Below are 22353 nucleotides of genomic sequence, written 5' to 3' on the forward strand. Positions count from 1 at the left end.
CCGTTCCCCATCAAACTTGTGCTCCAGGCTCCTCGCCAGCTTCGTCACCTCCTCTGCTTCTCTCCAGCATCTCAATGTCCTTCTTATGATGAGGGGCCCAAAACTGAACACAGGATTCAAGGTGGGGCCTCACCAGTGCCAAGTACAGTGGCACAATCACTTCTCTAGTCCTGCTGGCCACACTATTCCTGATACAAGGCAGGATGCTATTGGCCTTTTTGGCCACCTGGGCACACTGCTGGCTCATGTTCAGCCAGCTGTCAATCAACACTCTCAGATCTCTGTGCCAGGCAGCTTTCCATCTGGTTAGTGAGCCTACCAGGGAAGAAGCCCCACTGGATCTGTTGTTTGTAAATAGAAAAGGGCTCATGGGCAATGTGTCAGTTGGAGGTCACCCTGGGCAAAGTGATCATGAAATGACTGCGTTTACTGTCCTTGGCGAAGTTAGAGGGGTGGTCAGCAGAACTGCTACCTCGGACTTCTGAAGGGCAGACTTTGACCTGTTCAGAAGGCTGGTTGGCAGAGTCCCTTGGGAGGGAGTCCTGAAGGACAAAGGAGTCCAAGAAGGGGAGGCTACTCAAGAGGAATATGAGAATTCTGTGAGGTCATGCAGGGAGAAAATTAGAACAGCCAAAGCTCAACTAGAGCTGAGCCTGGCCACTGCTGTGAAAGGCAACAATAAATGTTTCTATAAATACATTACCAACAAGAGGAGGGCCTAGTAGCCACCTGACAAAAATATACGGTCAGTACTAATCATGGAATGCAATAGTTAGAATTTTGTTTTCCCTTAAATGCCATTTGTTAAATTCTCATTATTATTTAGCACACGCCTATACTTTTACAATTCTGTATCAAAGATCAAAACTGCAATGGAATTGAAACTACAAACTGACTGAAAAATATATTCGCTTTACTTTCAGAAATATGTTTCAAACTGAAGAATGCCATCTCCTTATTTTCCGTATGCAATCTGGCAAGTCTGACCATCTACATCCTGCAGAAAGCAGCAGAATCAGATCACCTGCATCAGTCAGGATTTAACTCAACAATACCAACATATTATTTTTACCACCTTTGCAAAAACAATCTGTTTCTACCAACCACATCTCACAATAATAAGCTTTCCAATTTTCCACAGAATAATGCTTTTCAGGGAAGCAGGAAGGGGAGAAATGAAGAAATACATTACACTTACAAGTCCATTATTTCAACCTTCCTCACCAAACAAAATCCCTTTGCTGTAAGTAAGTGGGCTTCACAAGTACTGAAGAGACCTTTCTATGTCTACACACAAGCAAGAGAGGTGCCTCATCCCGACTGGGTCATTAAATGTGAATTGCACATATTATGTAACAAAGTATGGCTTTGCCTTAAGTTTCTTCTTTGTAAGATGTATAAATTACTTAATATCTGAACTTGGTTTTGGAACAATGTCTAGTTGTATCCAAATATCTAGTTTTTCCTACAGGAAAAAAAAAGGAACTGAGATCAGATATATGGAATCTTGGCTTCCTGTTCACACTAGAGAAGCACAGTGAGATATTAACGTGAATTTCTCAACTTGTGAAATGGAGGAGATGACGTTAACTCTTTCAGATAAGCAGTTTGTCCTATCAACTGTTTGATGGGTCTTCAGCAGATTTAACAAAAACAAAGAAACGATAAAGCATCAGACAGTTTGACCAAACATCCCCTGCCTCTCAGTTACAATCTGACAAGTTCTATAGCTCAGGTTAATCTGAGTTTTATGTCATTATCACTCTATTTCTCTAGCTAAGTCTTCACAAAAAGAAGAGGCTTTAGACCAGTTATTTCAAATGCAATATGCGCACAGAACTAAGATAGAGATACGTCCTGAACCAAACACAGGAGGCAAATGAATATTTCTTTTTGTTTTGCAATTAGTTTTAAATAACACGATGGGCTCTGACCTGGTAAAGCTTCTACTCCTCCTATTGGTAGATCCTCAGACTCCATAGGCTGCAGAAATGACAAGTTTTGCTGCATTTCTGTATGCATTACAGTGTGAGTCACAGTTAAACCATACTCGGAAATACTCCTTGTAGGTGGTGTGGAAACAGCAAATTTGGTGAAAAGCTGTTACGCTATAGCTATAAAATTCTATTAGTGTACTATTATATCATAATTCCTGACATGTTTTGGTGGCACATAACTCCTATGAAGGCACCACCCACTTCGTGAGCTAATTATGAACTTTAATTGTTTTAAAACCCCTAAAACAACATTCAGAAAATTTATTCTTGAGCTTTTCCATGACACTTATGCACAGATCTTTACACAGGCTGCACAACCAAAACCACCCAGTTGACCTAGGAGACAACGGGGCTGCTCGGCATTGCTATAGCCATTATTCAAACCAGTTATTAATTTATTCCAAAGCATTCCCCAAGCCTGGCAGCTATCATTCCAGAGATTAGCATGGAAAATACATGAGACAGCAATGCAGAGTCACTCAAGCCCACATGGCTTTGGCCTCTTGCTGAACATAAGCTAGAAGACTCTACAGATTCACAATAATAAAATACTTGAGGTTCCTAAAGACTGCTTGAAAGTCCTGGATTAAACTATCTCATTTCATGCATGGTTCAAGCACCACTAAAATTCAATTGTGTTTACTTGTTCCAGTGGAAATCAAAGGCACTCAACACCCAAAATGTCCTTCCTTCTTTCCCCCTGAGCCAATATGTGAAACATGCTGGTTAAAGCTGCCTGGATCCCTGCCCCAAGAAGAAGGGGGCAACCACTCCGTCTTTTTGTTATAATGCTAATTACGCTGTGGAAACTAAGCCATGCAGTGGTTTGGGATCCAAAAGCATCAAGTCTTACACAATGAAGAAAAAAGGAAATGAACCCTCAAAGGAGAAGTAACTCCTACCCAAAACTTCCCAGAGTAGCCCTAGAGCACTCATCAGCACAAGCACCGGGAAAGAGCGCTAGTTCAGAAAAAGAGCCATTTAACAACATTTCTAAAGCACCATACAATGTAATTTCAGTCATTTCATAAAATGTTCAAGTTCCAATGCCACATGAAAAGACCAAGAAACATCTGCAATGACATTCCCTACTTTCCAGGAGAAAAAGGAGACCATACAGAGAGTTACTAAGCCTTTGTATTAGCCTCTTTTTGGTTGCCAGCATATTGTGCACTCGCACTTACCTGACCAAGGGAAGGAAGCGCTGCATATGCCATGGGCTGGTTCATCATGCCTTTCTGCTTCATGATGAGCATGCGCTTCTGTTCCTCGCTCAGGTGCGCCATCTGAGCTTGCATCTGCGGCTGCTGGGACTGCTGCTGCTGAAGGTACGGCATCATGGGGTTCTTGCCGGGGTTTGCCATTGGTGGGGTCATCCTCTGACTCAGCTCAGCATTAAAGTGGGTTAGAGGTTTGGTGTTGCCGTAAGAAAGCATGTTGGGCTGTTTGCTTAAGGAGTTTGTGCCCAGGTTATTTGGCTGTTGACTGATCATATTCATGTGATTTTGAGGGAGGTAGTTATTAATTGTGGTCTTCTGTGGATTGTTTGCCATTGGAGGCACTATTGGGTTTTGGTTGTTAAAGGCTTGGGGATACATCATGGGGCTATTTGGTTTGTCTGCACTGAAGGGTCCTCCATATGGACTAGATGGAGGGCCCACAGGTGACCAGCTTGAGGCTTGATTTGGATGCTGTTGCTGCTGCTGCTTCTGCTGCATGAGCTTAGCTCTTTGCTGCTGCTGTGCCGCCATTTGCTTGAGCTGCTCGGCTGGAGACAAGTCAGCACTGGGTATATTCACTGGCCCAGGCCCTGATCCTGCGACAGTTGCTGCTGCTGGATTAATGAGATAGCCATTTCCAGACCGGTTCTGTGTCTGGCCAGGAGTATGGGCCTGGCTGGGCGTTTGTGGGGACTGAACAACACAGTTGGCTGGTGAGCCAGCAGGGACTGGAGCTGGTGGGGCGCTGGACGCAGAAGCTATGCTAGAAGCTGTGGAAACATTTGAAAATGGAGGACCTGAAGAAGAAGGTCTCACCTGAGGAGATCCTAGCGGGACATGAGCAAATGGAGAATGAGATGGATCGCTTTTCACACTTGCATTCTCTTGCGTGTCTGTTGCAGGCCTGGGAAATTCCGGCTCCTTCTTCTCTTCAAAGTCCTCATTGAACAAATCTTGTATATCATCTTCTGGAACAGTGTTTGCTAGTTCATCTATTAGCTCCTGCCACTCCTGGTCATTCAGGTTAATGTCTGAGAAGAGCTTGTTCTGATTTGAAAGAGATGTTTCAGAAGTGTCTATGCAGCTGGGGTCATCCAAAGGCTCTTGCTTTAGCTCCTTGTTCTGCAGGATGTTAAAACTGTCATCTAACTCATTGCAACCATTAACAGGGAGCTTTATCTCAGCAAGCCCACCATTTTTACCCAAGTCATCTAGACCACTACCATGAGTTCCACTGTTCTGCAGGGGCAGGGGAGCTTTCATGTCAAGCTGTTGAAGAGGAGAAACAGCGGGCAAAGGCAAATTATTGGGCAAGCTGTTGATTGCCTCGATGCCTGGTACGTCCTTCCGTATCCGCTTGCTGGTTGGAGAAAAGCTCCCATCGCAAACTCCATTCTGCTGCTCTCCATTGAGAGGTGAACGTGCTCCTTCCAACTTCCTTTTGACCGTCTCTTGAAGCTGAAAGCAAAACAAGAGGGAAAAAAAATAATATTAACCAGTTGCAGAGACAAAGTGCCGATGAGCCTTGTGACAGATACTAAGCCTCCTAGTGACAATAAGTTTTAAACTCTGATTAGGAATTTTCTTTGATTTTGTTCTTATGCCTTGATCAATTTGAGAAGACAGGGTAAACCAACCCAACAAAAAAACCCAAATCTGCCACTGAATACGACAGCAGAGGTTCACAGTTGCAGAACTGTAAAATAGGCCTGTGCTGTCCAAGCTACCTCAATTTTATGGCACAAGTAGAGTAATTCAACTTTTTGGTGCCTAACACAGTGTTTAGACTTTTGCTTTCAGAAAACACTGAGCAATGTCTACTGAAAGTTCAACTCTTTAAGGAGTCTGAAATCAGGGAGGGGGGAAGAGGAATCAACAAAATTTATTATTTACTCTGAAAATCTCTTTGTTTGAAGTTCCTATAAGTTTATTTTAAAAATACCTGCAATATAACTGATTGACTACTTGTATTGAAATGTGTTGTTGACACTAACACTTTTTTGAGAAAATTCATTAACATGGTTTCATTTGATTAGCCCTCTGTTCCTGGCTGCAAAACACACTGAGGATCAGTTTTAAATGAGGAAAAAAAATATATTTACCCTAAGAAATAGAAGGCACTTTGCTTGATGTCAACTCAATCAAATCACAAAAAAAAAGGAAATAACCTGTGTGCCAGGAGGTATTGTAAGAAATGACAGCCAGACCAGTCTCCAGGAAAACAACTAAATTAGCTGTAAAAATGTTATAAAGAAATGTATTAACGTAAGCTTTAATTCAAGTTAAAAGTAGTATAGCAAGCACTGTAACAACATACAGTCCTCTCCTACCACACCTCCGCTTATGTACCAGGCTAAAAAAAGCATCCCTCTGGCTACAGCAAAAAACAATAGTGGGGAGGGGAGGAAGCAAAGAGGTCACAACTCTAGCGAACGCCTTCAGGACACACTTGGATCCTTGATACTAGAACAATAGAAGACAAAATACTGAAAGATTTTATCAATTTTTAAAGTATTTTTACTGGTATGAAAATCCCAGACACCCAGCTCCCACCCCTTCCCTAACTTAGAGGTCCTCAACCTTCTTTCTTCCCGCAATCCAGGTCCCATTTATTTCTCCCATCCCAGAGGGCCAGCTACCCTTTCATCCCATGTGTAAGACGGACAAGCAAATCCGTATCTCATCCCCGTTTTAGAGGGAGCGGTTCCCAGGAGGCTGTGTCCTTCTCTTGCCCTCAGGCCTGGGTGGCCTCTTGGGCATGCAAGGCAGGAGGACACGGCCAGTGCGTGTGTTTGTTGCAGTCCCAGCTGAACATGTGTGGGACACTAAGCCACATGCTGGTCCTCTGCAGAGCTGTGACCTTCATAACAAAGCAGAAAGGCAAAGTCAATAAGTCCTCAAGACGACCATCAACTCCTTGATTTGTACTGGAACAGAAGAGCTTTTTCATGTGGGAAAATGATTAGCACATGGCTAAGAGTCACCAGTGGGTCCCTGCTGGTGTATGTGCCTGAACTGGCTGTTCCCCCTGCACAACACCAGTGTGTTCCAAGCCTCCCAGAGACTGAAATTCCTCCTCCTCTCAGTTTCTGTGGTGCGGCACAGAGAAGGGCTGCTCTGTGACCACAGCCTCTGCCATGTGGACCACTGCTTGTCCAGGCTCCTCCTCTGGTGTGAGATACTTGTGCAGCTCCACAGAGGAGCAGCTGGTGGCTGCACAGAGTTGCCCCTGCACTGAGTCCTTCCCCACCCCTGGCTCCTGGGAGTCTGGGAACAGCAATGCCAGCTGTTCACACCAAGATATTCCTCCCCCTGTGCCACAGGCTGTGATGGGGAACCCACCAAAGGCAAGGCAATGGTCAAGAAGACTGTAAGGTCTGGGGTGGGACATGCTTCGGGCCTCCCCATTCCACGTGCAGGGTTCCCATCACTGGGCTCCTGCTCCTCTTCCCTCACTCAACTGCAGATGCCTGGGGATGGGGTCCTGCACGTGGTGGCAGCTGCAGGCAGAAGCACACACCATGCTGGCACCCTCTCAATTCAAGCCATGCACAGTCATGTTCATCAGCCACGGTCTGTAGGAGCACACCTGACTGCAGAAGCATCAACTTTTCATCTCTCCGGGCCATGGCAGCAGCAAGCTCTAGCAAGAGGCGCTTGCCCAGGGCTGGTAATTGCCTCATCTCTGCCAGTTAACAGTGATGTGGAAGGTAAGTCAACACCTGGGTCTAGTGTGAAGGAGAAAAATCAGATGCCACAAGGAGGCTTATGATATGGCTCTCACCTCCGCTGCTTCCCGCCCCTAAAAACCTATGTTAAACTGAACACCATCGCAGGGCATTACAGTTCCCTGCTGCTTTTCAACCACTGTAACTGGTGTGTGGCAGAAGACTACTGCTGAGCCACTAAGCTTGTTTTACTGATCTTTATATATACCCTGGTTTAGATCCTGGAGATGAGGAAAGGATGATGTGGATGTGGTAATGGCACCAGTTCACAAGTACAGGAGCACAGTCACTTCCACATTTCCTTTCTTCAGAGCAAGAAAAGAAAGAGTACAATCTGACCTCAAGTGCAGGTGGTCAATAACACAGTTGATATTATGGCTTAAAATAGCATATTTAAGTGTTGTTCCTGATGGGCCACTCAGACAACTTACAATATTGCTTTATCCCCATTTCAGCTCCTCAGCCACCTCACTACAAAGTCACTATCCCTCTTTGCCTTCCACATCAGAAAAACAGTCACTGAACAGCAATCGACTCAAGACTAAGTTCAATGGGCACAAACAGAAAAACAGGTTCAAAGAATTGTCTAAAATTTGCAATGGCCATTTGTCCTGAGGCTGTATTTGCTAAAATGCGGAATTAAAATAAGAACAGTCATACCAAAGGACCTGGTGAAAGGACTCTAGTCGTAAAGAAAATTTCATATAAAGAAGAGACAGGGAAAAAAAATAATCTTAATTTGTGTTAATAACAAGTCAGTGATGAGTGAGAGTGATTATTTCCTGAGAAATACAAAAGAACTGACTCCACACATTTCACAATGGTATGAAGCCATCCCTTACAGAATATCAGTAAGAGCAATACACTTTCATATTTCACATCATTTACTAATTTGTCCTGAATCCATCACCTTATTTGTACATGAATGTCTACCAATAGAATGAAAACTATCTCATAGCAAATAACCAGCTCCTAAAGATTTCATCATATGCTGAAACTTGGGTGTCCCATGTACAAGTACACAGTGACCACAAGGAAAGTAAAAGTAGGCCCAGTATATAAAGAATCATGTCTATCATGCATCACAACAAAAAGTAGCTTTAACACAGAAGCTATTTTCCAAATAGCAAATGTACAGAAATCATGTCTTGTTGCAAATTAAAATAAAATGAAGCCCACTCTATAATTTGTGGCTCCACATTATTCTCTTTCAGAGCCTTTAGGAGTTGGGGGATTAATAGGCACCAGAAAAAACCTAATCTTTATTTTCTTTCTTTGCTCTGAACAACTGAAGGTAGACAGACAACATGAAAGGTTTATTTGAAGGGAACATGCTGGATACAACCATTGCAGGTGAGGAAGAACCTTAGCTCTGGCATTTTGGAGGGCTTGGGAGCCATAACAATAGATGGATCTCTTCTTCTGGGGGTACAACACAGAAACATTCTTATCCAATTATTTCAATGCAAACATTCATTATCAAATCTTGATTTCATTCCAAATCACCATGTCAACTATTAGATGGCTTGAATATCATACACTGACCTAATGCTGGCAAACAGTTTACTACCAGCAGGCCTCCCTAGACTAAAATCTCAGCACTTGCCCTTCACTCTGTAAAAACAATGCCTGAAGTAAAATATTCTCCCGTAAAGTGTCTTTTATCTCATCTAAGTAGTGGTACATAGCTTGTGTATGTGTTTTACAGTATGCATCATGAAGACATTAGCAGCAGCTTAGAGATTTATGTCTAGGAACAGAAAACTCTTGATGCATAAAATAAAAAGATAAAACAAACAAAAATCCTTGCCAGGTTCATAGGCCTTTAGCTTTATTCACACAAAGTATTTGGCTTATGGACCTGCATTTCACAGCAGGTTTCTACCCCAAGGCAGAAGACAGAGTGAAGCAGGACTTGCTATTATTTATGTGCCTTTAGAGAAACTCTAGTTGCAGAGCAAGAAAAGGTCAAACTTTAGTGGGTTGACTTTATAAGTAACTCTTGATTAGGGGAGGTGGGGGGGGGGGCTGACAGAAGCTGCACATGCAAACACACAGACACACGTGGATCTGAATGGTCTAATCCAACTCATTCTGAAATTTTCGGCAGAGCTGCTGGGATATGCCATGACAGACCCAAGACATATAAACAAGAGAGCACTGAAGCTGTCGGCAGCACTTTCCTCTGCAGAGAGAAGCTGTTCTGCTTTATCCCACCAGCCGCAATTCATTTTTCAAAATAAATGAGACCAAGGTGCTGTTGTTATAGCAACAGCCGAGCCACTCGCCAGCCCATCCTCCACCGTCGCGCTGCCTTCGGTGGGTGGCTGTTCCAGTCATCCACAGGGAATGACCAGGGCTGCAGCGGAGGCTCAGTCTTCTCATTGCTCTTTGGAAAAAATGAAAAACCTGGGCAGGAAGCTGAGAGACTAAATTCTTTTTCTGCCTGCAGAGGCTGAGCATGATTTGCAGTGTCTAACACAAGTCCACTTCCACTCGGTGGCCAGATGATCTGTGAGCCCACCGACAAGGAGGCTGGGGTTGCTTTTACAGATGCTTTCATCTGTCAGGTACATAGTGGACACACTGCCGCTGGCTTTCCTCCAGCCACTTAAGTACAAGGCAAGGGCAACAACTGCAAGACTCTGACATGCTTGTTCCACAGCTGTGCTGGGACATGTCTCACTCCAGAGCTGTCTTTGCTCCCCAGGGGAAAGCAGAGAAAGCAGCCAAAGCCCAATATCCATCTTCCTCAGTGAAGATGCACATTTACACAAAACAAGGGTCACCATATTCTCCACATTGCTCTTCTGTGAGTCTGTTAAAAATAAACATTCATCTTTTCTGTTCCTCACATTCAAACGTGGTCTGACCCACCAGCTGTCTGTGTTCAAGTGGGTCTCAGTTCTCTTCCACAGGAATGACTCAATTTTGGCCCTTCCTGCAGGTCATCTTCTCTCCCTCTCAATCTGATTTAGCACCTCTTCCTCCAGGTGTTCCTGAGCTTGCCCCACCTTTCTTCTCCCTTCCTCTCCTTGAACTTCTCCAGATAGATCTTGATCCTCCCCACCTCTGACAGGGAGTGCTCACCATGAGCTCTGCCACCCCAACTCAGCCATCTCCAGCCTGAAAGCTGAAGACTGAGTCACATTCACTCCTGAACTTCTTGGGCTGTACTCAAATCCTACCAGCAACTTAGCAAGCACCCCAAGGGTTGCTGTGAAGTGACACGAAGCAATTTGATTTGATGTGACACCTCTCCTAAGCAAAGACATAAATGGCCATAACCAGCTCAACCTGAGATCAATATGGAATAACTACTATTGCCATTTGTGTTGCAGCAATGCAGCTTCAACATTTGAAAAGATTCCTCACTTCTTGCACATCCTTTTCCTTGTTGTACCACTTCTAAGACTGCCATTAGAAGTCAACAGCGACAAAGGGCATCACTGCCTGAGGTACAACCACATCTTGTGACCAGTGTCTAAAGTCCATAGGCTCCACAGTGGCCTCTTAATGACACTTGCTGCAGTTGTCATGCAGAGACTGTGGGGAGAGCAAGACAGCCCTTCAAAAGCCGAGTTGGAGCTGAACTCAGACACGTAGCCAAGCAAAGTGGAGGTGAGTTACATGCGACTGCTTCCAACAAATGAAAGTATTTCATGCATCAAACCACTCCCCTACTACTCCGATTTTCTCACACTGCTGAAAGCACTGCACCAACGCCTGCTAACTCACAGGATGAAGCCTGACATAGCAAATTGATTTTGGATCGCAATTGCTCACTTAAAGCGCATGCTGTGCTCTTCCATGCTGCGCCTGCCTGCTCAGTTCTTCTTGGCCAGGGCAGTGTTTCAAATACACAGGAAATTCACATTGTGAAATCTGTTTGAAGTTGGTAAAATCTTGATCTGCCAATCTAGCCGGTAACCCATTCAACTCTGCAGGCTCACAGAGGAACCTCTGCCTCATGAAGGAGGTCAAACCTTTGCCTCTTACCCATGCTGCTAAGGGCGGCTGGGGAGTCTGTCATCACCCTTGTTTTTGCGAACAGTCATCAGAAGAACAAACGATTCCTGTTAAGGATAAGAAGTACAAGCTGCTCAGGGCATCAGTTAAATCTGAAGGAGCTAACAGTGAGGAAAACGATCAGCTTGCTCACATTTTAGCCAGGCTGGCCAGACAGAAAGAGTTACTCTTGCTGCCTGGATGCAAAGCAGGCAGCCATGGCCCTGGCCAGAGCGGCCAGCCCTGGCCAGCTGTCAGGCTCCCAGCCACCAGCGGGAATGGCATCACACTGGGAGGTGAAGTGGAGGACAGGGAAGAAGGGTAACAAAAAAGGCAGTGGATTAGAGTAAAACAGTAACAGTGCTGGTGAAGTCAAAGCAGGCAAATAGCATGACCCTACCCGCCCTCAATCAGCCAGGTAATGACACTGATGTGGGCTAAAGAACCTAGAGAAAAATCAAGAACCGGTATGAGCTTTCATCAGAGCTTTGAGAGAAGGATGAGCAGACGAGAGAAGGAGACATTGCTGAAGAGACAGAGAGGTCACATCATCTGTGGCTTCTCCCATGTCTCAACTCTGCCCTACCACAGTGGAGATGGATTTCCATCACAGAAGTTTTGTACTTCCACTGCTCCAGCTGTGTGATAAAAGAGGACTGCCGGCTCCGTGTGTATTAATTCCATCAAAATAGAGAAGATAACCATGTATATCTTTAATGGTGTTTATTGCACTCTTTTAAACCACCCCATTGCATTGCTGCAAGAAAGACACTTTTTGCTGTCGAAATGGACACTTTGGAGAATACCTAGCTAGTGAGGGATGCAGAAGTGAAGAAATCTATACAAAAAGTAGTGGAAAAATATATTAAAAAACCAACTATGCTGCTCAAACTGTGCGTGTCTAGAACAGACTGGGGAGAAAAAGTGATCCTTCTGAAGCACATGTGCATATATCTTATAGATCAATTCCAGCTTGCCTTTAAAATGTTTTTCTTACATAATTTCTGTCTCTCCCTCTACACAACCCAAACTTAAATATGAATGAAAAGACACTAAATGGCACACTTCTGAGGAGATCTGGCATGCAGGGTCCCTGGGGAAGCTGTTGAGTAAAACACAGGCAAAGGATGCAATTAATTTTCTCAATACAAAATTATTGGCAAGTTTAACTGGACTTCAGAGCACAAATTATTTCATGGATGAAATCACTGTCAGCCAGCCTTCCTGCCCAAGTGTATGATCTACATGGCTTCCTCCTCTCCAGGTCCATTGAATTTAATCCCACTTCAGCCCAACAAACACTGGCAAAGCAGTAACGCTGCTCATCACGTACGGAGTGCCAGCATTCCTCTGCTTGTGTAAAAGCCTTAACGAAGGTGCTAAGAGCCCTAGAGCTAAACTACTTAGCTGGCAATGCCTACTCCTGTCTCTCACATGGAAAAGCTGAACTACGCTCTCCCTGCAATGGTCCTCGCAGACAGCAGGAGCTACATTTTCAAACCGCGTTATGAGGATTTAGTCAGGCAGCCTCTAATTGACTTGTCTGGGAGCTGTGCTGATAAATCTTCACCCTCTGAAAACATTCCCAATCTGCTTTGTATCTGGGCAGGCGAGAAACTAATGATAAAAAGCAGACACTGCAGATTATTAAAGCTGTATCTCCTGAATAAGTCAAATCAGGGTAGAAAAGAAATGCAGGAACCTCTTGTGTTGGTTAAACTAAGCAGCAAAGCGACATACCCAGTGTCGTTACACATGCACCGTAACTACTCATTCACTACTTACTAGTTCCTTAAACTGTGACACTAGAAATGGTCTCCTGGGGAAAATCTTGACCTGATTCATCTTTGGACGAGCACAAGTCATAGCAAGCCAGTGAAGCACACTGATGCCACCCTGCCTGCCTACTGAAGGGGCATTTGGGACAGGAAAGCGTTCTTGTGCTCTGCAAAGGAGCAATCTCTGATGCAGCCTCTGCTTTCCTTCAGCATTAAGGCACCGGTACGATATGAGCTCTGGTTATGACTTCAGAACTGACAGACTAAAAATCTTGTCTAGCTGCTCCAAGGGAAGAGCTCTTCCTTTGCTTAGAGCAAGCAATTTACCTTCCAGTTGCAGGCAAAGTACTGCCATGGCACAAATCACGTACTTAAATAATGTAGTACTCAAGAATATACTCAGAGAAAATTTGAAGAAGGAACCCAAAGAGACAAGGGATGGCGGAGGCATGCTGGCACTCCCCCGATCACAGTGTTGGTTTCCATGGACTATGAGCTTCTATTCAACATCTTTTATTACCAAAGCCTGTCTAGCATATGATCTCTACAAGACTGATGGCAAGCTGTCAGAAGGTTGAACTCAGAAATGGTATGGTCATCTCCCATTCATGTCACAGGTGTAATCTTCCAACAAACACCACCTCACATCAACGTAGTTACTTATTCCACAGTTGCATGAAGCAGCACTTTCCAGTTCCTCAAAACAACGTGGTAAATAATTTCAGATATTCTCCCCCATTACTACATTAAAGTTGCTGCTTTTCAAAGCAAAGTGTTTGGTGCAATCAGAAAAGGAAAGAAATAAGAGACAGCCTATACACACTGTATCAGTTTGAGTCCACACATTTTAGTCACCCTCTTGGGGTAACATCACCATAAATTAAATTTCCCTTTGAAAATAGCTTAAGATCAGAATTAACAGATTTCCACTACTGATACATACAAGAAGAAAAATCTTGTGAATCAACAACAGGACAAGTTGTACTGTGCTACAAACAAAATGGTGAATTTATCCCAGAGCTTGCCTCTGTAAGCCTGCCTCCTTGTCCCCAGATGTCCCCTGTGCCTAGCTGTGCAGCTTCTCTGAAGATGTAGGTGACCCAATGATTTCTTTGCAAGGACACATACTTTTAAAGGAGCGTAGGTTATCTAAGTACAGGTTAAACAGTGCAGTAGGCACTGCAAAGGAGACACAAGCATGGGAGGTAAAGAAGAGGCAAATACATCTTTTGCATGCTAAAGAGTTAATACTCGTATTTTTTCAAGTCCTAATTCTCACTATGCTCAAGAGCCATTTTAGTGAAAGGAAATAAAAAAAAATAAGCAGGGGACAGATGAGTTTAGAAGTAGAATTGTGTTAGGCTATAGACCTTTAAAAACCCCAAACAACTAACTGAAAACTCTAAAAGAGAGAAGATATCAGAAACATCCAAAACGGGTCTGGCTTTTTCCTTCATCCAAACAGTTCCCTGATCAGCACAATCAACTTGATCCATGTCTAGGAAAGAAGAGCAATGCAAGAACTGCTTGTTTGCCTTGCTTTTGCATGTCTATTTAAAAGAATGCATGCAGCAGCAGTTTTGTAAAACTGCTGTACAAAACCCATAGCCCAGGCGTGAGCGGTGCTGAAGCCTTCAGTTCCTGTTAAGTTCACTGGGAATTAGGGATCCATTGATAAGATTACTTCTGCACCAAAATTTCTTCAGAGATGGGCACCAAATCAGATGGAACAACTCTTCTTTACATTCCTTTTTTGCTTTCAGTACAAGTTATAGCCAGCACTGTAAAAAAATATTGCAGGATTCTTGAAGATCTGTGAAGAATAAAAGAGTCAAAGAATCATACAGGATACCCCAGACGTGTTCTGAATTATTCCGAGCACAGTTTGAGAGTTATTTGCCATGGGGTAAAGGCCAGACAGTACTGAATAGCGGTTTTGCCCTAAATATGGGCAAGCAAACCATATAAACTTTACTTCTTTGTTGCCTCAGTACCTTCACCTCAAGCTGCCTTTGGGTCCCACAAAGACATGTAACAGCTAATGGAAAAGTACTTGTCTGGTCTCCCATATCCCAGTAATGATCAGAGTCACAGAGTCCCACGGCTGGGCTTGGTGTGTGGGGTGAACTGCAAATGTACTATTTAAGTCTACCGATTAAGTATAAAGAGGAAGAAAAGAGATTTTAAAGCAAATCAAGGTCCTGATTCAGCACAATATTTAAGCACAGTACCCTAAGCAACCTAAAATACAAATAATGGTTTAGGCAGCGAACAACATCAGACCAAGACCTTCACTCAGGTCTTTCCTTCCCTATTTCACCCATAGCAGCTGTCTCCAAACCGGAATAAATCTCTTCCTCTCTCCCATCACTAATCTGAATATACACACACAGTGTCGTTGATTTGGACACATGCACTGACTTCATGCTCCCCCAAAGGATGTACTGTGTTGTGATCTGGTGAATCTTTTCACTCCCTGCACATACCTGGAGCACCTGGGAAAGACAGCAGCTGTGGGAAACCTGCCCAAGCAATACAAGCTCTTTGCTCCTGGCTTTCAGGCCCTTCCAGTGGACAGCGTGGACCATTTCTCCCAGTGTCCCCTTATCTTCCTCCACAGTGTGAGCACACAATAACAGTGCCCAGCGTGGGCACAGGTGTGTATGTGTCCAGTGTTGGGGAACGGGCTGTGAGACACCTGGGAAAGATGGCTGCCAGGAGCAAATGTCAGTAGTAACAGTAAAACTATCTGCCCTAGAGCCTTCCTGCTATTGATATCTGAGTGACATCAAGAAAAAAAGAGGTGCCTGTGCTCAGTCTACAGGAACTGCACTGACAGGTGTGGAAGGGCCCACCTCAGCAGTAACCAGAGTCTTGTGAACAGACGTTCCACACTAGCCTGCTCTGCCCTCCTTCTCAAGCTGTTACATGAAGTTTGCAGTTACCTTATCACCAGAGGATCTTATTAGTGAATGCTTTTAGAAAAGTGTTAGCTACTGTTAGGGGGAAACCACATCTCTGCCTTCTTAAGCTATCTATTAAAGGTGCTTAGTTCTACTCAGAGCTTGTCTAAAGCAAGCGTGTCCCTGAGTACAGCAGCAAATCTTGTCTGCAGGCAATTTCCCCAAGTTGCCAGCTGCTGCAGGGTTGAACTCATTGTAGCAATGGCGGGAGAAGTTTGCCGAAATCCCAAAGGTGTGAAGGCTTCACAGTGTCCCCACACAAACCAAAAAGATGACCAGCAGGAAAGGTGGTCTCCGCTCTGCTAAAGAGGTTTAACTCCCAGTTAGTCATGGCCATGCATCAGAATATTATCAGGCACTTTTATCTTCTTGCGTATTTTGCAAACGGCCCTTCAAAGGAAGGCTAGAGCTCATAACTCTATATACATCTGTGCATGCCCATTGTGCACAAAGTTTCTTTACCTTTTCCTTTTTCTGGCAATAAAAAATGGTCTGCATTTTTCACACTTGCACATATGCATGCATAGTTGCTGCCCACGATACTCACATGGGTTTTAATTGCAAGCAACCTATGCATACTAAGCATATATTAGCAGCTAATCCAAATTAAATTTAGACTTCAAGTCCCATTCACTACTGAGAGTTTGTGCCTTTAACAGTGTCAATTAAACACAAGAAGACAAAAGAACATTTGCTATTGTTGGATGGTGTAGGTACAACTGAGAATACTACAGTCTTTCCTAAACCCTTGGAGATACAAAGCACAAGATGCTATAGTTTACAGTTAGATAAACCACAGAAATGCACTATAAGCCAGCTGTGAATTCATATAACGGGCTTCCACTAATCTTATTTTCCTGCTTAAAGGCTTCTCATTCCCACCTTTTGCTCTTGTACTATGAGTGATGAGCCACCTCGTACTGAGGCACTTTTAATTTGTTATTCTGCAGATAAAGTACTCTTGGGCTACTACCAGAATTATGTGGATTTTGATCTTGGAGAAAACCAGAGCTGGGCTGAATCTAAAATGAAACAAAACAAAACAAAACACCACACTTACTTGTGCTTCAAGAAAAACACAAACCACCATATATCACTTAAATGGTGTTTGTCATTCAGATGCAAACATATATTAAACCTCTGCATTTCACTTAAGAAAACAGAGCAGGAAGCTTGCCTAAAGCTGTATATGAAGTCAGTGTCAAGGTTAGAATTGGACTCAAATCTCCCAAATCCTGTGCCCAGCCAATGGGAATATACAATACCTTATAGCTTCTCAGATCAATAAGCGCTTTTGCTTCTCTTTCTTTTCTTATTTGGAAAAAAAAAAACAAAAACAAAAACAAACAAACAAACAAACCACACTACTTTTTTTTTTTTCTTTAAAAAAAAGCAAAGCAAAAACCCCGAGCAAGAAAGAACCTGGGAAGTCCTGTAGGCACCATAAGAAAGTTGCAGGCAAGAACAAGTCAATTCATTCCAGTCTTAAAGATGCAATTTGTATCCCCGATACCAGGCTGAGATAGGAATGACATAAAACACACTACAGAAGTGTCTTTTTCTTTTCACTGACCTTAAAGCGGGCCTCGGTAACCAGCTCAAAGGGAGATATCCACAGTCAGATGTCTGCATCTGGACCCTCCCCAAGCCACCAACGTTATTTGCCCAGTCACAATTAGGGCACTAATTACATGGTACTGCTTTTGACATCTGTGTTTAATAAAGATTTCTGTCTGCATGGGTCAGGTCCTCCCCCCAGTTTCATTTCCAGAGTCTTCAGTTTTGTCCCACTAAACTCTAAGGAAAAAAAGCTTGAAATTTTCATCGTTTGGCCTATAATTATGATATTACATTTGCTCTTGGAAAGCGTCTTACTTTCTTGTAGCGCCAAGAGAAGGAAAGTTGTGCCGCTCCAAGTTTTTGCTTAGTTCCTACATGCTTAATCGCTTCTGGATTATTTAAAAGAGGCAAGAGTAAGGGGAGAGGTAGTAGGAGGGGCTATGAGTTTAAATTCCAGATAAATAGCAATGTTACAACCCTGATGGGTCAAGGCACTGTCTAAGCAAAGTCTCTAGAGAGAAAATAAAAGTACTTTTAATTAGATGCACAGATAGCAGGGAAATACAGACAAGCTTTGGGGTAAGCAAGCGCTTCTTCCTTATTAAACAACAGTTGTAGTAACCTTAGTAACAACTTTAACAATGAGCAAGCATGCTTAAGAAACTATGGAAATTGTGTAGATATCGGGCATATAAGATTGTGTGCAAATCTGCTGTGTGATAAAGCTTCCCATAGTATGAAAGCTTGTTTTAAAAAGAAATTACATGGCCAGCGGGTTGAGGTTTTTCCTACGGCTATTTACAATACTCTTTTATTTTTCCTCCTTTCTTCCAAGCTTTTCAAAACTGTCAAATGAAAACAAAAGCCTGTCAATTAGCATATTTGAGAATTACATTAAGGCCCGGCTTTAAAATGCACAGCTGCCTGAGACTGACTTTTTTCAATGCCAGGTGGAAGACAAGAGGCCAAGAACCAACCTTGAATATTCTGGGTCCTGGTGGCTGTAGGAAGGATTTGCAGGAGACGGTGGTCTGGGGACCTAGCCACTACTGTTTTGGGGGGGTTTTTGGCCAGAAGCAAAGCTGTCTGATATTGGCAAACTCCAAACTCAGACCTGCAATAATCATATTAGAAGCATTCGACACTGCAAACATAGAGGATTTTCCTGACTCATTAATAAAGTAATGACAGCCTTCTCCTCTCCCTGCTAATGAGAAAGGACTGCAATGCCTGTGCCTCTGTACAGCAGCATGTACTACCCAAGGATGTTCTCTCCGTACAGGGCCTGGAAACATCACCACACAGCAAAATAACTAAATGGGCACTGGGTGAAAGGCCCCCTAAGGAGCTGCAGGGGGAAGACAGCGGGACATGGTGCCCTTCTTGGGAACGCCGTCTCTCCAATCAGCCACTCTCTAGCCAAGGTTCAAACCACAAGGATTGAGACTAAACCACAGAACCATACGGATTTGCTTCTTGGTCCTAAGCAAAGCAGAGTTACCGGACAGCTTGTGCCCTCTGGCATTCCCGGCTTCCACTCCGATGTCTCTTAGTAAAGGTAGGCAGGGGTCCCTGAGGACAAAGCTGCCATGGTGCTGCTGCCTCATGAGGGGCCAAGAACAACAACTGGTCCCTGCATCCTCCCCTTTCCCATAGCTCTGCCTGACCCCTGAAGCTCCCATTGGGGTGGCAGCAGCCAGCAGAGGAAGCTATGACAAACAAGGGGTGAGCTAGCAGATCAAGGGGTGGAAGCAGCTCCACATGGTCATGGGAGGCTTCGGGGAGCTAGGTATGAAAGGTGCATCAGGCAGGTGGGAAACATTTGCTTTCCCCTTGCACAGTTCCATCTTTTTCCCTTCTCCTGTCACCACTGCCCACAGTTCAGATCTCACAGCCTCACACATGAGTTATGTGGCTGCAGAAGGCAAAGTGGCTCTAGAGCAGTAGCCTTCCTTCTGATATTTACAAGGCCTCTTCTTATTCCCGCCCTCAGTGCATATTCATATTCTGCCATCAGCCTCTTCCCATCTATCTGACTGCTTTCTTCCCAGCTCTACTGCTGCTTACAGGTCTTCGAAAAAGCCATGAGAAAAACTGACCTCATTAGCAGTTTCTTCAAAAAGGCTGTTGGAGCTGGGCATCCAACCTCTCCAGCAATTCCCAAACTCATATAAAAACCATGAAAGAAAACGATGCCTGGGGTTGTTCCAGGAATTCCAGCTACCAGTTAATGACAGCAATTTGCAAAACTTACTCCCATCTGCAGTGCAAGCAAGAAGTTTCTGCTGCAACTCACTTTCTTGGCTTTCCTTATTTCCACCCCACTCTACAAGAAGTCTCCGTATGTGCAGAGGGCTGCAAAAGCAAACTGCTTACAGGTGGGCTCAGAAAGTCGTTCTTACACCTGTGATGGCTGGGAGATGGGAAAATGCACCTAAGAAGGCTGACTCTGTGTCCGCTCCATTTCTTAGCCCAGTGTCCTGTTCGCAACATAAGCCAGTAAACAGAATCTAAATGCACCTTTGAGATGACCCAGTACAATTGCCCCTGTACGCACAGTGCCTACAGAAGAAAAGCTACTTAGAAGCTTTTTACTAGAATGAAACAAACAGAAACCCTCCTCTGCAAGTTTTTGAATGTTCTAGTTCTGAAGCATTTTGATGATAACACATGATTTTATAAAGCTGCAGCTATATAATGCAACATCGTACAAACTAATTTCCACTGACCCATAAATAAAGAGGAGTCAGTGCAGAAATAACAACCTTAAGCACTCACTTAACTGCTTTTTGACCATGGACTGAATGCCGGACTACAATCATCCTATTAAACAATAAACAAATGACCATACGTTCTCCTCTTTCTCCATCAACCTGTAATTCCTCCAAAAACACCTAGGTTCAACATAACCATGACCTACCTATCTGATTTTGTGTTCCTAAAGACCATTCTTGAAGTTCGGTATCTAAAAAGAAGAACTGTGGTAACTGAGGAGGCATAAGTAAGCAATTTTAGCTGTCAGTTTTTCTAGGAAATCTCAACATTCTTTACAAAGAGAAGTCATAAAATAATTCTCTTACTAACATCCAGGGCATACAGTATTAATAAAAGATATTATTTCATACACAAGTGGGTATCGCAGTGGAAAGGCCATAGAAAGCGAAAGACACCAGTGGGAGCAGCAGACAAGGGAGCCTTGAAGCCAAAATCTTCAGCTTGCCGAGGCCCCTGATATGAATGACAATGTCGTGTACAAAAAATGGGCCTTGCTAGAGAACAGACCAGCTGCACCGTGGATAAAAAGTCACAGTATTGACAGTCACTTCAGGAAACCTGAATTGTCATGATATTCCAAATATATTTTCTCCGCTTCATACGCATAAAGGGATCCTCTCAGAAACTGTAATCTAATTGAATTTATTTAAACATTCAACTAATTAAATTATTGAAAATATATAAGAATAAATACATGTTGATCCTTGATATGCACAGAGGCTATTTATTCTTTTTCCTAGCTTTCCTTTCTTTTCACATATGGTGCTGTAACTCAAATAAACTCTACATAAATTCTGAATATAAAAAGCTCGCAAAATTAATTTTTAATAGAGAAAAAAATAAAAACATCCTCCTTGGCAGAACTTGAACTCCATTCCTCAGAATGATTAGTTTGGCCACTGGAGGGCTCCAATATTGCTCCATAAAAGTAAAAGAAAGTTTACTACGAAGGATGAACACATAACAAATAGCCTGGGTGATAAAGTTCAAACATAATAAGCAATCTGAACCAAGATCTATGGGCTTGCAAGCATTTCATAAGAGTCAGAGCTAATTTAACCATTGTTTTGCTCTTGTAGCACAAAAGCAGTTGAAGGAGAATGATTTTCTTACAGTTTGGCTATAAATGTCTCCTCAAATAGAGCATCTATTAAAATTATTTTTGTATGCCATAGTAGAATGGCCAAGTGTCTGCAGAAAAGCAAATGCCATAGGTTTCATTGGTACATGCCAGTGAAGCACTTCTGCATGGAAGCCCAGGGCTGTGGAGTACAACAGCAGCACGTTCTCTGTCCCCCTCGTGACTCCAGTCTTCTCAGTGAAAGTTTCCCTGAGATAAATCATGCAACTCAGCAACCAGGAGCACTGGGAGGAGAGCCTGATACAGAAAGTCCTTGATTGTTCTTTTTTGGATAAGCCATTGTTGGGAGGTGCCTTTTCTTTTCTAAGAGGATTTATATATTCAGGTATAGGAAGGCAAGGAATAACCAGCCCTAAAACTAATGAGTATTTTCCCAGTAACATGGCAGCCAAGATTTTATCAAAAAATGTACGTGGCCCTGCAGAAGCCAGTAAGGGCACTGATGTCAGCTGATAAACTAATGACTGCAGCTTATCAGCTGATAAGCTAACGACTGCAATGCTCCAGTAAGGGATAAAACAAAAGCTTTTTCAGTGTAGGAGCATGAGAACAAGTATTTCAGACATCATTCTACCTACAAACTTACAGAAGGGAGCAAAATGTTGAAGCACCCCCTGTCCAGCTGGGGATGGGGGGAATTCATCCTGAGCTGAGATCCTGAATATTGGAAGTTTCACACTCAGCCAAATTTTACAGCTGAGTTAAGCACTCCTGAAAATAAAGGAGGTTTATTAGACATACTGAAAGATAGTAGTGGGTACTATGATAAGCCTAACTGAGCCCTGTTCTTGTTTGATGAAGTGTACTGTATTGGGTTGATGCACAAAACATCATGGTTTGCTGGCACCTTGCCCTCGCATGCTATTTTTTCCGCTTCTTCAATGTAAAGGAAAAAAGAAAAAAAAAAATAGCTTGCTTAAAATATCCCTGCTGCTCTCCTGTAGCCCCTTCCTCTAGCACATCACATGTTAATGCCAATCTGCTGGGAGACTGCAATTCGAACATAATGAGATATTAATGAGCTTTGCACATGTCCCCCGTCGCAACAGTCCCCGCTCCCACCCCCCAGCTCATTTCTCACAAACCTACGGAGATGCTTTGCTTGTTTTCCTGACACTGCGTTTGTGTCTCCCCCACCGTGCCCCCCCAGCCCAGCAAGCCCTGCTGCACCATTCGCCTTCAG

At 43.5% G+C, this 22353-nt stretch overlaps 1 protein-coding gene across 1 annotated transcript in view; it reads right to left on the reverse strand.

Annotated features, from left to right (window-relative positions):
- MAML3 (mastermind like transcriptional coactivator 3) overlaps positions 1 to 22353 on the reverse strand; it is a gene marked incomplete at both ends in the record, with an annotated part of 241485 nt that overhangs the window by 88620 nt on the left and 130512 nt on the right. Inside the window, one exon of the mRNA XM_080344212.1 lies at positions 3182 to 4675. Coding sequence (XP_080200338.1) covers positions 3182 to 4675 — 1494 coding nt within the window. The remainder of the gene's footprint in view (positions 1 to 3181; positions 4676 to 22353) is intronic.

Source organism: Nesoenas mayeri (assembly GCF_963082525.1).
Source record: "Nesoenas mayeri genome assembly, chromosome: 4".
NCBI lineage: Eukaryota > Metazoa > Chordata > Aves > Columbiformes > Columbidae > Nesoenas > Nesoenas mayeri.